The 14,868-nt window shown below is 38.6% G+C and overlaps 1 protein-coding gene across 1 annotated transcript in view; it reads left to right on the top strand.

The window, feature by feature from the left end:
• Positions 1-10,846, top strand: part of HSPH1 (heat shock 105kDa/110kDa protein 1) — a 22,216-nt gene extending 11,370 nt beyond the window's left edge. The window contains exons 7-17 of the mRNA XM_009327736.1: positions 1-74; positions 1,013-1,119; positions 2,467-2,600; positions 4,713-4,918; positions 5,727-5,855; positions 6,606-6,743; positions 7,169-7,294; positions 7,837-7,944; positions 8,041-8,160; positions 9,325-9,486; positions 9,985-10,846. The exon at positions 1-74 is cut by the window's left edge and continues 143 nt beyond it. Of these exons, the coding sequence (XP_009326011.1) occupies positions 1-74; positions 1,013-1,119; positions 2,467-2,600; positions 4,713-4,918; positions 5,727-5,855; positions 6,606-6,743; positions 7,169-7,294; positions 7,837-7,944; positions 8,041-8,160; positions 9,325-9,486; positions 9,985-10,185 (1,505 nt within the window). The 3' untranslated portion in view covers positions 10,186-10,846. The remainder of the gene's footprint in view (positions 75-1,012; positions 1,120-2,466; positions 2,601-4,712; positions 4,919-5,726; positions 5,856-6,605; positions 6,744-7,168; positions 7,295-7,836; positions 7,945-8,040; positions 8,161-9,324; positions 9,487-9,984) is intronic.
• The last annotated feature ends 4,022 nt before the right edge of the window (positions 10,847-14,868 follow it).

Consider the following 14,868-nt stretch of genomic DNA (forward strand, 5'->3'; position numbering starts at 1 on the left):
CCAAATTCTTTGGCAAAGATGTCAGTACAACACTGAATGCAGATGAAGCCATAGCTAGGGGCTGCGCTCTGCAGGTATAGTACTGGCAACACTTGATGAAACATTTCTTGAAAGCACTTTTTTTAAGAATTAGCCAAGCAGTTATGAGAAATGGCAGAAGTGGTCCATTTTAAAGCACACAAGGCAACGTACATGTTCACTGGGTCTTTTTGTGGGACTATGCTGTTTAAAAAGTCTAGAGTGCTCCTCTGTGGTGCAGTACTTTACTGACAGTGCTGATGCTGGGTGTATTCTGTAAGCAGTCTGCTCTTCTCTTCAAAAGAAGACGATATAGGGCTCTTTAATGAGAAAAATTTAAGTCTCTGTCAAGCTGAGGGGAGAGATATTTTTTAATCAACAAAGTGTATGAGAAGTAGCTATGGAGAGCCCAAAACATTGCAAGTTAGCATTTTCTGGTATCCAACTTTCCATCAATGTGAAACAGACTTTTATTCTATCTCCCCCCCCATTTTTACAGTTTCCAACTAGTGAACTGTATTTTACAAGCAAACCACCCATTCTGCCTTCTTCCTTTTCTCCTTTACTTATTCTCTTATTTCACCTTCTCTTTGACTTGTTTCTTTACCCCATCTGACTAATTGGTTTTCATCACTAGCAATCAGTTGTCTCCAAGGAAAGAAGCAGGACCTGTAAGATAAACACCACTTCTTTTAGGACTAAGTAATGCAGCACTTACGTTCTTTACAGTCCTGGTATTTGTTTAGACTGTTACCTTTTTTCACAAGCTACGGTAAGAACAAGACCAAAAGTCCTGCTAACCCAAAGGGTAAAAACACTTCTGTATGAGATTTCTGTTTTCTTATCATACTCCATTGAAATCAAGCAATTTGCCTAGCTTTGTTTCAGTAAAGTCAACACAGTTCTCTTTCTCCTGTTTAAAGATGTTTAGCTGTCTTGGGTGGGTGGAGCAGAGCAGTTAACCAACTTTAATGCATGTCTGTTTTTTGTTTAGTGTGCAATTCTTTCTCCAGCTTTTAAAGTGAGAGAATTCTCTGTGACAGATGCTACACCATTCCCAATATCTCTGTTGTGGAACACAGAAGCGGAGGACACGGAAGGGTAAGTAGCTCACACTACTGTTCTGTGAAGCTTTTTGCCTTCATAATTCAAGGATAATGTTCTTGGCTGCATTTAAATTAGGATCTCGAAATTCTGATGCAGAAAACCCATAGGCCGTGTACCAGAGATGGTTGACAGTGGAGACTGTAAAGGCATGCATTGAAATTTTAACCATAACTCCTCATGTGTTAAAAAATAGATATTAAAAAAAATTGTGATTGAATGAGCTACCAACCAATACCTTATCTTGGATTGCTCTTATCTGGTTATCAGGTTTTGGAATACAAAATGAAGTAGAGCAACTGCTGGATCCTGATCCCACTTTTCTTTCTGGCTTTTTTTACTCAAGGTGTTCCTAACACCTATCTGGATTCTTGTTTTAGTAGGAACTTTATGCACTATATAAATATTGTGAGCGTACATGGATGCTATTCATCTGGCTGAAGAAAGAAGCAAGGATTTAACTCTCAGTTTCATAAGAGAAATTTCTCATCATTGCAGTGTCTTAAGACTCTGACCTCTCTGCTATTAACTATGCCATGCCTGTGGGAAATGCAGTTGCTGTCTAGGATGTAAAGAGGTCTGAGTTTAACTTCTGGGAAGTTGAGTTCTACAGGGTCCTGTTCATACCTTTCTCATATTCTTTGTAATTCAGCCTTTTCTTTTTTGTCTGTCTTCTGTGGAGATGCAGAATCTAATTGTTCTGTCACATGCTTCTGAGAGCAACCTGTGGGTTCACATTGTAGGTGAAGCTCTTAGTTGCTCACGTTTAGGTTATTAGATGAGATCATTCCATAGTTAGGAGACAACACTTAGCTGGAAATTAGAATCAGACTGGCATAATAGCAGACAGACCCTAGAGAAAGAACGTAAAATAAAGCTGGTTGTCTTTCTGTCATATCAAGGAATGAATAATAATCTGGTGTCAGGGTTCTCAACTGAGCCACAGAAAGTAACTGAGTAAGGAATTAACAGAGCTATAATTAGCCTTTTGAGACTAACTGAGGAATGGTGCAAATTATGATTTAAATTACGCTATTCCAAGCTCAGAATCATGTCTTTGCAGGAAACAAATTTTGGAGGTCTGCTGATAGTCTGTCACTGAATTGCCACCTACATCTAAACTTACTTGCTTCTGAGACTCAAAATTATGGAATAGGACAATTTCCCATTACAGTACACAACAGTAATTTTTTTTTCCTTACAGTAGTGAAGTACCTTTCTTGGAATTGTTCAGAAGAGTAAATGTGTCAAAACATGGTGACATTTCTCTGAAGAGTTCTGACCCTAGATCAAAGTCTTTCAGCTCATACTCTGCTAAAAGTGATACTTTTCTCTTAATTATAGGGTTCATGAGGTGTTCAGCAGAAATCATGCAGCACCTTTCTCCAAGGTTCTTACGTTCTATAGGAAAGGCCCATTTGAGTTAGAAGCTTTTTATTCTGATCCTAATGGAGTCCCATATCCTGAGTCAAAAATTGGTAAGTAATTGTCCTGGCAATGGTGTTGTCTCACGTTGTTTGGTCTTAAATCAGTTCTGTAACTGTTGTGTTTGTGTCTGGAGGAGTCAATTTTCAATTCTAAAGTTGCTTCAGTCCAGTGAAGAAACAAGGGGAAACTATAGCCAAATGCTCAGGACTAGAATGGGGCTATCACTGCAAAAGATAACTTTTTTTTAATCTTCTTTTCTGCTTTTTGCTAAAGCAAACTAGGAATACTTGAAAAATATCTCCTGTATATAAGAAACTTAAACATATCTTGAGTAACTAGTTGTTGTTTTTTCCTATACTTTCTGGGTTTGACATAATGCTGAATAACTTCTAATCAAGGCAGCCTGAAACAGTGGCAGCTACAAGACTACAGTATTGATTTGAATTGTCTAGATAATATTTATAAGCAGTTCTTTCATCCTTTTTGACAAATTACAACATTGACAGTGTTGACACTTACAAAGAGTTTATGATGTGATTAGTTAGAAAAAGATTGTGATGGTAAAGACAGGCCAATTAAATAATTGCTCTTGAGTTCTAAGCATGCAATTAAATGTTGCATGTTTGCATGTAAAATTAAGGTAAAGCTATTTTACTACCTGTCAAGCAATTGCTTGGGTTTGTTAGAAAGCTCAACTTTTTTTTCAGGGTGGTAGGAGAAATGACAAATCTTTAAGTATTTGACAATACAGCTGTCCTGTTGGTTAACAATGCACTTTAACACTATAGTTCTGGTGATACTGTATTTTAAGATAAGCTTTATAAGTATTCTTAAAATGGGTGGGAGAATATATAGGGCAAAACCATCTCCATCTGATTTACCAATATTTCAGCTAATACTTAATGCACTACAAAGTTACTAAAAGCTATTATCCTAACAGAAAACATCAGTTAATTTGCTTTGAAGTAGAGAAAATATGTGGTTTTGCGGAGAGTCACAAAGTTCAAATACCATATATCTTAGAAACCAGCACAATATTTTGTAGTTACGGAAACAGCAGACTTCCTTTCATGTTAACTGTTACCATAAAGATTGATAGTGGGATTTGTGAGTGTGCAATTTATATGCCTTTAACAAACAAGACGGTATTTAACTGCCGTTCCACAAACTGGTGAGAACAGAACTGAAAATCAGACTGGTTTCAGCTCGCTCACCGATTAACTCTCTGCTCAGAACATAATTGTTAGTAGCCCCAATGGGTGAGTCAGTAGTTCTGATGAGACTACCAAAAGGGAGGACAGGTCACAACTCCAGTATTATAGGATTTACAAGAGAGGGGAGATTACATGCTTTAGCCTGTAAAGTAAGGTAAAAGCTTGTGTGTGTGTGCTTTAGATCTGTTGATGAAGGAACGGTGTGTGTATGTGTGAGCATGTGTATATCTAGCCTGTGATGAAATCGGTGAACTTGTACTTTGCAGCTGTACAAGCATCGTAATCACCAGGTCACTGTTTTGGTGATACACATATAACCATGGAGTAGGCAGGAAAAATATGTCTGCTCTTAATGTCAAGGAGATCTGATTCCTCGTATACTGCTAAACTAGTTGGCTGTCTGTTTTAGTTTCACAATGCTTGTTTCAAGTACTACAGGAGTTAGAAAACAATTATGTTCTGCCCTGGAGTAAAAGGTAATGACAGACTTACATGGATGTTAGAAGCTGAAAATAATGCTTCTAAAAATACTGTTTCTATGTTGGGCAGTAACTTGTATTAAAAAGACATACTGCTTAATGTTGGCATTAGAGTAAACCTTTGTGTAGTTTTCCTTCATCCCACTATAGCATCAGGGATAGCACAAGTAAGGGGGAGTGAACTTTTACTTTTTGTATTTACTCTATATTACTAATGGCAGGAGAACCTACCCTGGATGATGAAAATAAGCGTTCTCCTCTTTGATTTGTTAAGGTAAAGCTGGCTGAAAAGCATCATACTTCTTGTTTTTTGTAGTATTCTTTTCATTTTGGGGACCATGAGATTAGCACAGAGGCTTCATCAAATACTTAGAAAATGTGTTCTCTATGAAAGAGGGAGGTGTTTTCCTGGCTCTGTAATATTACCTATTTAATTCCACTGTGTGACTATTGATTCATTTGTTTTTAGGTAGGTATGTTATCCAGAATGTGGCAGCCCAGAAAGATGGAGAAAAGTCTAAAGTCAAAGTGAAAGTCCGTGTCAATACTCATGGCATTTTCAGTGTGTCCACTGCATCCATGGTAGAACCAGTTAAAAGTGAAGAGAGCGAAGATGTCAGTGTTGAGACTGAAGTGGAATCTCAGAACCAGAGGCCTATTGAAAACTCAAGTGATGTAAGTTGACCTTCCTTGTGTGTGAATGTCCTTACTGATGAAAGTGTGTTCTGCTGTTACATACTCTGGAAGAAAAATACCTTCTAAGGAAGCAAAATGAGGTTACTTTTGAGATGTGCATGGCTTTCAGGAAATAAAATGTCTTTATAAGAACAGGAGAAAATTAGTGCTATCTTGATGGTGTGTGGACTTCAAAATCAATTATTGGGCAAAGTGCCAAATAGCAGCAGGTGGGTTGCTTGAGGGTGGGGTTGCTTGCAGCTGCCATTGTTACCAGAGTGTTTCAGATAGTTTGGAACTTGGTTTGGATTATTAGTCATCCATGCTCTCTCCTGTTGAAAGGATTTGTGTGTAATCCTTCATATTAGTAAAGTTTTGAAACTTCTTGTGGAAGGGAAAGATGGAGTGTTTTCTACAGCATTGAAGGGGAGGGGAATGCTGGGGAATAATGCAGCATTGTTATGGTGTACTTGATATTTTAATAGTTTCTAAGGGGGGGAAAAACTTAAAAGCTATGGCTCAATAAATTAAAAGCCACTTTTTGTAAGAGAAAGTGGTAGCATGCACGCACACGCACATAAGTATTATGCTGCAAGCCTGGCACCGGTTGCATTTTCACTACATCCTTCTGAACTTGCACCTAGTCTGTGTCTCCGTTAGTTAAAGCGTGTGTGTTTCTGCATGTGCACAGAATGCTTTGTAGGGCACTTTGTACAGTATGTGCGTCAGAAGTGAAGTGCCCTATAAGTTTTATTAAATACAAGTGCACGTGCCTTCTACATCCTTTGTGCCTGGGCTTTCATTTCAGAAAAATATCCAGCAAGACAACAGTGAGGCTGGAACACAGTCCCAGGTACAAACCGATGGTCAGCAAACGTCACAGTCTCCCCCTTCATCAGAACCTCCCTCTGAAGAAAACAAAATCCCAGATGTCAAAGTGAGTGACCCTTTAACTGTTGAAAATGTCATGCTATATAACGGGGACTTTTAAAATGGTAACACATTCCAGGAAAAAGTAAGGAACTTTGTGCTCGGAACCTTTTTCATTTTTATACCTTTTCTATTGTGAAAAATAATGTATATACCTTGTGATGATTTTTGTACAGAGTTTGCAAAAGAATTCCTGCAAGAAGTCTTGCTCTACCACTTCTCTGTCTTTATGCAGTGTTGTACAGCTAATCTGTTTGGGTTGCAGACATTTCAATTTGTTTAACAGCTATTAGAGGCCAAGCTTATTAGGCCTGCTGAGAAAAGTTGGGATCAGGAATTCATAAACCTAAGAGGAAATAATCTGTGTGAAAAACATACGCTTGCATGATAATGCTAGTAGTGTGCTCTTTCATCTGTATAAGATAAAAAATGTTTTGGGTTAAAATCTTACCACTGTCAGCATCACCAGTGAAGTGCTAAGCTATAGATGGGCACTTCTGGAAAACCTGCAAATACGCTGTGTATCTGAGAAATGTCCTTCCTGTAGCACAGCACCTACTGTCCATGAAATAGACTGTAAGCTGACTAGGGCAGGAGGTGGAATTCCCAAAGGGAAAGTGCCTCAAGTATGTTTTGAAGATTCTGAAAGAACACAGAAAATCTCTGCATGTTCTTCCTGTGAATGTTTTTCATCATAGTGCTACTTCATCAGAAGGAAGTCAGGAAAATTATCTTATTTTTCTTCTCTCCAATTCAGACAAATGAGAAGAAAGGTGATCAGCCCCCAGAAGCTAAAAAACCCAAGATAAAAGTGAAGAATGTGGAATTACCTATTGAAGCTAACTTGGTTTGGCAGTTAGGAAAAGATCTCCTCAATATGTATATTGAAACAGAGGTGAGTTAGTGTGATTTAGACTGCTCTCTTGATTGCAGTTATTAACTGCTCATCTGCTTTTTAAGGCAACTTCTGATCTTTTACTGTAACCCTGGAGTATGGACTCAAATAATTTACAGTGAGCAAATATACGGTCCAACTTTAACGCATAACTGACAAATGTTAATCAGAAAGATTGAAGTGTTGTTTATAGTGATAGTATCAGAGCACTGATCCATGGAATGACATCACAGATTGGTTCAAGCTGTTGTAATCTAGAGAAGTGCATCCCACTTCAGGTAAGCCCACTGCGTAGCAATGGGAATTCCAGCAGTTACATGAGCCAAGGCCTCTGGGAGATACTGTGTTTTACAGGAGCTGTGCTTTGTAGAATGCTGTTTGAACATGGGTATTCTTTAATTAAAATAGTTTCTGTGATTATACAGGGTAAGATGATTATGCAAGACAAACTGGAAAAAGAAAGAAATGATGCAAAGAATGCAGTGGAGGAATACGTGTATGAGTTCAGGGACAAGCTGTCTGGACCATATGAAAAGTTTGTTTGTGAAAAGGTAGGTTATGGTTTCAGGAGCTTCTCTGAAAATACTGATACCAAATATCTATTTTGTATTCCTTGGTCAAGCTTTCTCATAGCCATCCTGGAAATAGCTGAAAACTAACTCATTTAAATGACAGCTGGGACTGATCCAGAATTAGGTTCAGGCTTAGCAAATAGCACATATTCCTGAAAATAAATTTTGTCACAAAAGGAATAAAGTTTTGTTTCCAAAGGAAGTTGGTAACTGGAAGGAGAAGCTTGTGTTGCTGTATCTATAACCAAAAACATGAATTAAAGCTGCACCCCAAGCATTGGTCTAATCAAGGACAAAAGGCTATAAATGCTACCTATGTTGCAGATGTGTGTGTTTCCCAGTTCAGAAACTGGTGTGGTTTAATTGGCTTAATGAGACAAAAGCTGCAGTAGAAATGTAATTTTTACGTAGGAGGCCAAGAACTAATGTTTATATTTACTAGTGTCCTGTTACTGCGAAACACATGCAGTCAATTGGTGCATACTTTGATGTTTGACATGTTGAATTATATTGATACGTAGGATCTGCAGGGATTCTCTGCACTCCTAACGGAGACAGAAGGCTGGCTGTATGAAGAGGGGGAGGATGAAGCCAAGCAGGTGTACGTAGACAAATTAGAGGATTTAAAGGTAGGTCTGTTAGTAAGCTCAAAGGGCAAAATTTCTGAAATACCACACAAAACAATGTTAATGGATTACATAACACATAGGAATTGCTTTTTCTAGAAACTAGGTACTCCAATTGAAATGCGCTATCAAGAAGCAGAAGAACGACCAAAGCTGTTAGAAGAACTGGGACACAGGCTCCAGTATTATGCTACAATAGCTGGGGAATTCAGGAATAAAGTAAGTGGCCTCAAAGTACCTTTCTTTTACCACATAATGTTTCACTGGGGCTCATCAGCTGGCAGAGGCTTCAAATGCCCTTTCAGATGAGCTGCAATCTACTGTTACATAGGTCACAAACTTGACACTGCAAATGTTTCCCAGTACTCAAAAAAAAATCTTGCATAGTGTCATATCTTCAGTTGCTTGATATTTCTGGATGTTTTCAGGCCAAAAAGGACATTCTTATAAAGAGTGAGGGTTAGACTGTGGTCTTTCTTGACCTTTTAAAAGCTAATCTGACATTTTTAGAAGCTCTTCTTCCAGTTCTTTCGGGAACAAAAATTGTGCCATGGTGGGAAGCATTAGTGTAAAAGCTACTCGGGATAGACTAAAACATCAAGCTTTATCATATATGGGTGTTTGGGGTTTTTTTGCCATTGATATTTGAAGATTACTTTCTTGATAAGCCTTCTGAAAATTTACTCCTTGGGTTTCAACTTAATGAGTTTTAATAAGGCAGCTCACAACACTCAAGCTGATCCGGTTTGAGATTGAGACTTGCATCAGAAACAATTATGTCTTTGCAGCCATAGATTACAAAATTGTCATTATTAAGTGAAGTCCTTCAGTAGTGTTACACAGTCTTGAAATAACTAGCATCATTGAAAATAGTACATTTAAGACTTGAATCCATATTTAGAATTTTTAGCTAAAATCATAGGTTGTGTTGCTGGGTAGGTCCTTCTCCTGATATCAGTAAATTGTGTAACTGGCATTGTAGGGAATGCTCCTAATGTTGAACAACTGATCCTTTCCCTTTCTGTGTACAGCAGAACTGCACTGTCTAAACTACCTTGGGCCCACGTAAGACTCTCCAGGAGGGAGGGGATGTTTTTTTATCAACACTGCTAAGAATGTTATATTTTATTGTGTGACCTGTTTGTGAAGCCTCTATTCCCTCTGTGAACTAGGTTTCTTGTTTGAGTATTGGAAAAAGGAAGCTTTATTTTGACATCTGTATTTCTTGTTGTCTCTTGCTGTAACAGATCTGGCTTGTTGCCAACTACTGTTTATTTTGGAAATCAGTAAAAATAATTGTGAATTATTGGGATAGTCCTGTTGGCATAACTTGACAGTAAACTTGACATTACTAACTAATACAAAACATTTGTATTTGGACAGGATGAAAAATACATCCATATTGATGAAATGGAAATCATGAAAGTAGAGAAGTGTGTTAGTGAAGTGGTAGAGTGGATGAATAATGCTGTGAGTGCACAGGCTAAGAAGAGCTTAGATCAGGATCCGGCTGTGCATTCAAGTGAAATTAAGGCAAAGCTACAGGTAAGTACCATAAGAAACTAATTTGAGAGGCTGGTGCTAAAGCTAGACTGATATGTCCCCCTTCCTCTCCCCCAATTTCATCTTACTGCTCCAGGGTTCTTAAGGGGTAGTTAGCAGGTATGGACAGAAGGAGATTCAGTAGAAAGCAGAGGAGCTGTACTATACTGTATACGGTTCTGTGGAGCTTATTGACATCTTAAGTCTTTCAGTCATCTTAAACTCAGGTTGTTTTTCAGTGTTAGCTGGTAGGCACAAAATAGTCTGGAAAAAAAACCTATGTGAAATCCGAAATATTGACTTGAAGAACTTTGCCCACAGAACTTCAGAAAGTAGACCAGTTAATTTATTTCAGGGTACAAAAAGTACTTGGTGTTTGGTCTTGGGAAACAAATAAGGAAGCAAGTTTCAAACAGTCTTTCGGGAACAGGACTTTTCACACTAGTGAAGCTGGTGGGTCCTTAGTATATATTCTGACCACATCTTTTCCCTTTCTTTTAGGAGTTAAACAATGTCTGTGAGCCTGTTGTGACACAGCCAAAACCAAAAGTTGACTCTCCTAAGGAAGAAAACCCATTAAATGAACAGAGTGATTATAAAACTGAAGAAATGGGAGAAGATGACAAAAATTCTGAAATGCCTCAACAGAATGGCGAATGTCATCCGAGTGATCAAAACACCATTAGCATGGACTTGGACTAAACCACTGCACTTGCAGCAAGTTATTTCATCCCATGACAGAAGATATTTTTGCTGTCGTATGTGATGGGGGGGGTGGGAATGCATTGTTTTGGGAACTATTTATATTTTTTTCTTAAGATGTGTCTAGGATATGTTGTGTTATGGGAGGAAGAATAGTAATAGTGTTGGTCATGACTATCCTAAAAGGAAAATTGCCTTGGTAACTTTCAGATTCCTGTGGAATTGTGAGTTCATACTAAGCTTCTCTGCAGTATTTAACCATTTGCATCACTAAAGATGAAAAGAAGCCCTTGCTCTGATATATACTGCTCCTTCAAAAGGTTGTAATCGAAACCTTCGTAGGCATTTGTAGATGCCAAGGTAGTTTTCTTTCGTCTGGACATCTAATTGGGTATGTCAGTAAAAAGCCAGTGTCTGTCCCGTCCATAAGGACTTTCCAGAAGAAACCCCTTCTGTTCTAAGGTTTTTGATTATTGCAGTCCAAAGCACTTATAATAAGATGGTGAAATGTGTTAGTAGCATGCAGAAACGCTTACGTTTCATCTCTTGCTAAACAATACATTTTTCATGTGGGGTACATAAAATGAAGGAAATGCTAATTCTGTTAGTGTTATTGTGAAGCTTTTTAATGAGCTTTAAAATAAAGTTCATTTTACTGGTATCTCCTGACTTGTTGGGTTTTGCTGTTTTCAGTACTTCTGGTTTAAGTGTTGCCCTTTTCACAGTTTGACAGGCCATTGCTTTGTGTTCCTGTGCACAAGGGTCATAAAAAGGCTTAAAACTCTCATACTCAGCACAGAAGAGTTGTGCAGTGAGTTGAAAGTAACTCAGCTGCTTAACGAGTTATGCCTCTTTCTTTTCTTTGCCCCAAGGGTTGTACACACCTGTGAAAGAACCTGGAAACTTCACAGATGTTAAGGCATAGGACAAAACTTGTAACACACAGAATGCTATAGCTTAGAGACAATAACCTGCAGTTCAGAACAAGATGTTAAAACCTGATTGAATACTTAGGCCAGGCGCTGCTGCCTTTTGTTACAGACTAAATGAACATGGTGAAATGAGATTTCAGCCTATTCTGCTGAGCAAGCGGCTCTGGTTAGACCTTGGTAAAGGTTTTAAAAATTAAGTATTCCTCCAGTAAATCTCTGTAGACTATTGAAGAAGCTCATTTTTAGGTACTTGGAGCAGGGGAGGATGCTGAAAGAGATTGTTTGTATCCTCTGCATTAGACATCAAGTTACAGTAGGGAATCAGGCACCTGAAGTACTGAGGGAAGGATTTTTCTTGGAAGCATATTCCAAAGGGTGTTATCTCTACTGATGCATTGGAGCACAGACCCCATATATAAGCATGTGGCACCAGATGCTGGAAGACCAGTGTCACTAAATTCAAAGTTGTTTTTTTGTTTTGTTTTGTTTTCCTTTTGAAAGAGTTAGTGTGGCTCCAGCAGTACTTTGTCTGCAACAACAAAACCAAAAGGAGGAAAGAGAAATTAGTCCTACTGGAGCTACTGAAGAGGGAATACAGGTGAGAGGGCTGGTGCTTTCTAGGGCCAACTAATGCTACTCATGGCAAGGTTTTTCTTCTAGTTGGTGCTTTTAGCAGCACCCTAAGTCTTCTCACAGCCAGGGGCAGGAGCGATACTGCAGTGTGTACAGCTTCCCACAGTAGTGCCCAACTTTCTGCATTGACTAAGCAACTGGATTATCAAAATGCAGATCCCTGTTAGTGGCTGCTTTGAGCTGCCTGATCAACAACTGTGTATGGTAGGCAACACTAAGAATACTTTGACCTTTCCCCGTTCTTTTCCTAGAACTAAAGAATAGGAAGTCAGACCAGACTTCAAAACCATGTTTAGAGTATGGAAGAGTACTTTACTTCTGTGTTGGTACTGGTGCAGTGGTAGCATCAAGGGTTAAGTTTTTGTAACAGACTACTGCTTGCTTAAATTATTGCTGAAATGGAAATTATGGTTCTAGCACCATAAAAGATATGAACTTACATTGCAAAATCAGTAGGATGCCGTAGCAGGAAGCTTAGCCTGATCAGAGGAAAACTTTATAGAAAAATTCTACCCTAAAACCCTCTACAAAAGGGTTTTAGGGTAGAATTCTCTACAAAAGGGCATTTAGGGTAGAATTCTTTCAGAACATCTAGTCCTGGATCTACAAAAAGAAGCTTTCCTGCCCCTGGAGTGATGGATTGTTGTATGTTCAGTTACCTCTATAGAAGGTACTGCTCTAATTTTCCTCTAATGAACCTTCATAAAAGAAATCTGCATGAAGAACAGACAAATCTGGGTGGTTTTTTTTCCCCAGGTTTCTGGAACATTAACTGTTTCATAGCAGCTAATGGTGTGGTAGGTGATTGATCCCTTATGATTAAGTGGCTTATTAAAATTCTTACAGTGCTTGTGCTTTAACTTCGGGGGGTGGAAAATGAAAGCAGAAATCAGTGATTCAACTTTTCTTCCTCTCCCTTTCCCCCAGTTTAATGAATTTCTTGCATTCTAATTTACCTTTTACCAGGCGTGTGTGAAAATCGTGTGTGTTTCCACTTTGATCTCAGCATAGGGAGGTGAGGATGTTCAGCATGGCAGTTTCCTTCATGCTGCAGCATACCAGAAGAACAGTCAGCAGTGCAAGGCATAGATTGCTGGACAGTTTAATCTTACTGGCACGGGGGTGTAACGGCTGTGTTACTGACTAAATATTGCACAAAGGTTTGAATCTTTTTTTTTCTTCTAAAAGAAGATGACTTGATTACTCTAAAACAAGCTTTTGAAATTATTTTGATGGAGTATTTTGGATAGTGTGTGTTAAGTTGTTACATTTACTTACAACGTGCTTCTCTACATTCCCAATTTTATCTAAGTCTTTACAACTGTCTTGCTATAGTGATATTACTAATAGGGAGAATTTACATCAGCATTCAATGTATTTTTATTTTTGAGGTATGGTTTTCTCAAGCTGTGTTCCGAGACTCTTTAGACTCCACTTCTTTCAAAGATCCTAGAAAAGTGTCTAATAAATATAAACACTTATTTTTTTTTTATCCAGAAATCTGTGTGGAGTATACAAAGAGGCCAAATCCCCACTAAAAATGTTTGAGGATGTGAGTGGAAAACGCTCAAAAAGCACTTACTCAGACTGCCTTATTGGGTCATTATTAACCTTATTGGGTCATAATTAACCAGTTACATATATTAATATTCCTTAACTGCCATTATCTTCCCAATGTAACAGACTTGTGAATTAATTCTGTCTTTAAAATAAACTTTATAAGCTTATGACACACATCAAATTGCCTGAAATCAATCTTTTTGTAGTTCTGAATCTTAGATGAGTCAAACTTATGTAAAATACATAAGACTTACCAGAACTGTTGTATTTTACTTTGCCATTATGTTTTTTCGAAAGGTTTAGTGTAACTAAAAATTGTGAAATGATGCACAAGTCAGAGAAATTATTCTTTAAAATCAAATTTTTAAGTATTGTAAACCACTAAGAGCTTAGAACCATGAAAGGATAATGACAAAATAAATAATAAAAAAGGTAAAATAATAAATTTACTTTTATCTGCTGTATAACCTCTCTCATAAGGGCTTGATCTAGAATGTTTTGATGGACTAACAGTGCATAGACTGCCCACTATTAAAGTTCAAATGATACGTTTTAACACTTGGTCAGGTATCTCGCCTCTCAGTGAAATCTTCCTTTTATTATTTACTGCTTCTCCTGTTTTTGCAATAGGTTTTACTTTATGGATGTAGATGATGAAAATGATGGAGCCAAAATAAGATCTCACTGGAATACCAAATACACTTGCTGCATATATAATGAAGTTTTTATTTATCAGGTGGTAGTCTAATACATCTCATGCTGAATTTCATGCCTTTGTTCCTTAGCCTGTTGTAGGAAACGCAAAGACATGCCCTAAGTGCGCCATCTTGTTTCCACCGCTTGTTTTGCTGGAGGAGGCAAAGTGCGGGCACTGGAGACCTTGCCTGTTGCACAAAGAAAAGGTACTGCCTGTGCGCAAACCTCAGGCACAGGCTTCCCCTGAGCTTTGGGTTGCTGGTCTGAGTTGAGGACTTGCAGGACAGAAGATCCTCCTTCTAGCACTAGGTGAATGGGCAGGCTTTGGGGGCCTATCTGTATTTCATAGGGAACCTGGGGGTGTTTCTAGGAGGCACGAGTGGAAACCTCCCAAGGCTCAGCCTGGTTAAAGGTCCTGGGGCCAGGGGGGAGGGAGGGAGGGAAGGTAACCGTGTGAAGAGGTGCACAAGGAGGACTCATCTCAAAGCTCAGGGTAATACCAGCTGTGAAGCTGGTAGGAAGTCTTCAGTTAACTTCTGGGGAGAGGAGGAGCGGAAAGCAGGATCACAACATACAGGTAACAGAAAGCTCAAACAGAAAGCGTTGCTGGTTTAGACAAGCTATAAAGGAAGGAGGGATTTTTGAAGCATTGCTGTGACTGATCTTTGGCTCCTGGCTCTTTATTCATGTGAATTAGGGCTACTGGTTGTCTTAACTCTGTAGATGAGGATACTGGACTGCCAGGTGAGTTACTAAATTTGAGTGGAGGCTTTAACTTCCCTGTTACAGCTGAGCACCTGATTACCAGGGTATCTGCTGCTCTGGTACAGATAATCTTTGTGTCCTATGCATATATTTCTGT

This window comes from Pygoscelis adeliae, unplaced genomic scaffold (assembly GCF_000699105.1).
Source record: "Pygoscelis adeliae isolate BGI_AS28 unplaced genomic scaffold, ASM69910v1 Scaffold14, whole genome shotgun sequence".
In the NCBI taxonomy this organism is placed as follows: Eukaryota; Metazoa; Chordata; class Aves; order Sphenisciformes; family Spheniscidae; genus Pygoscelis; species Pygoscelis adeliae.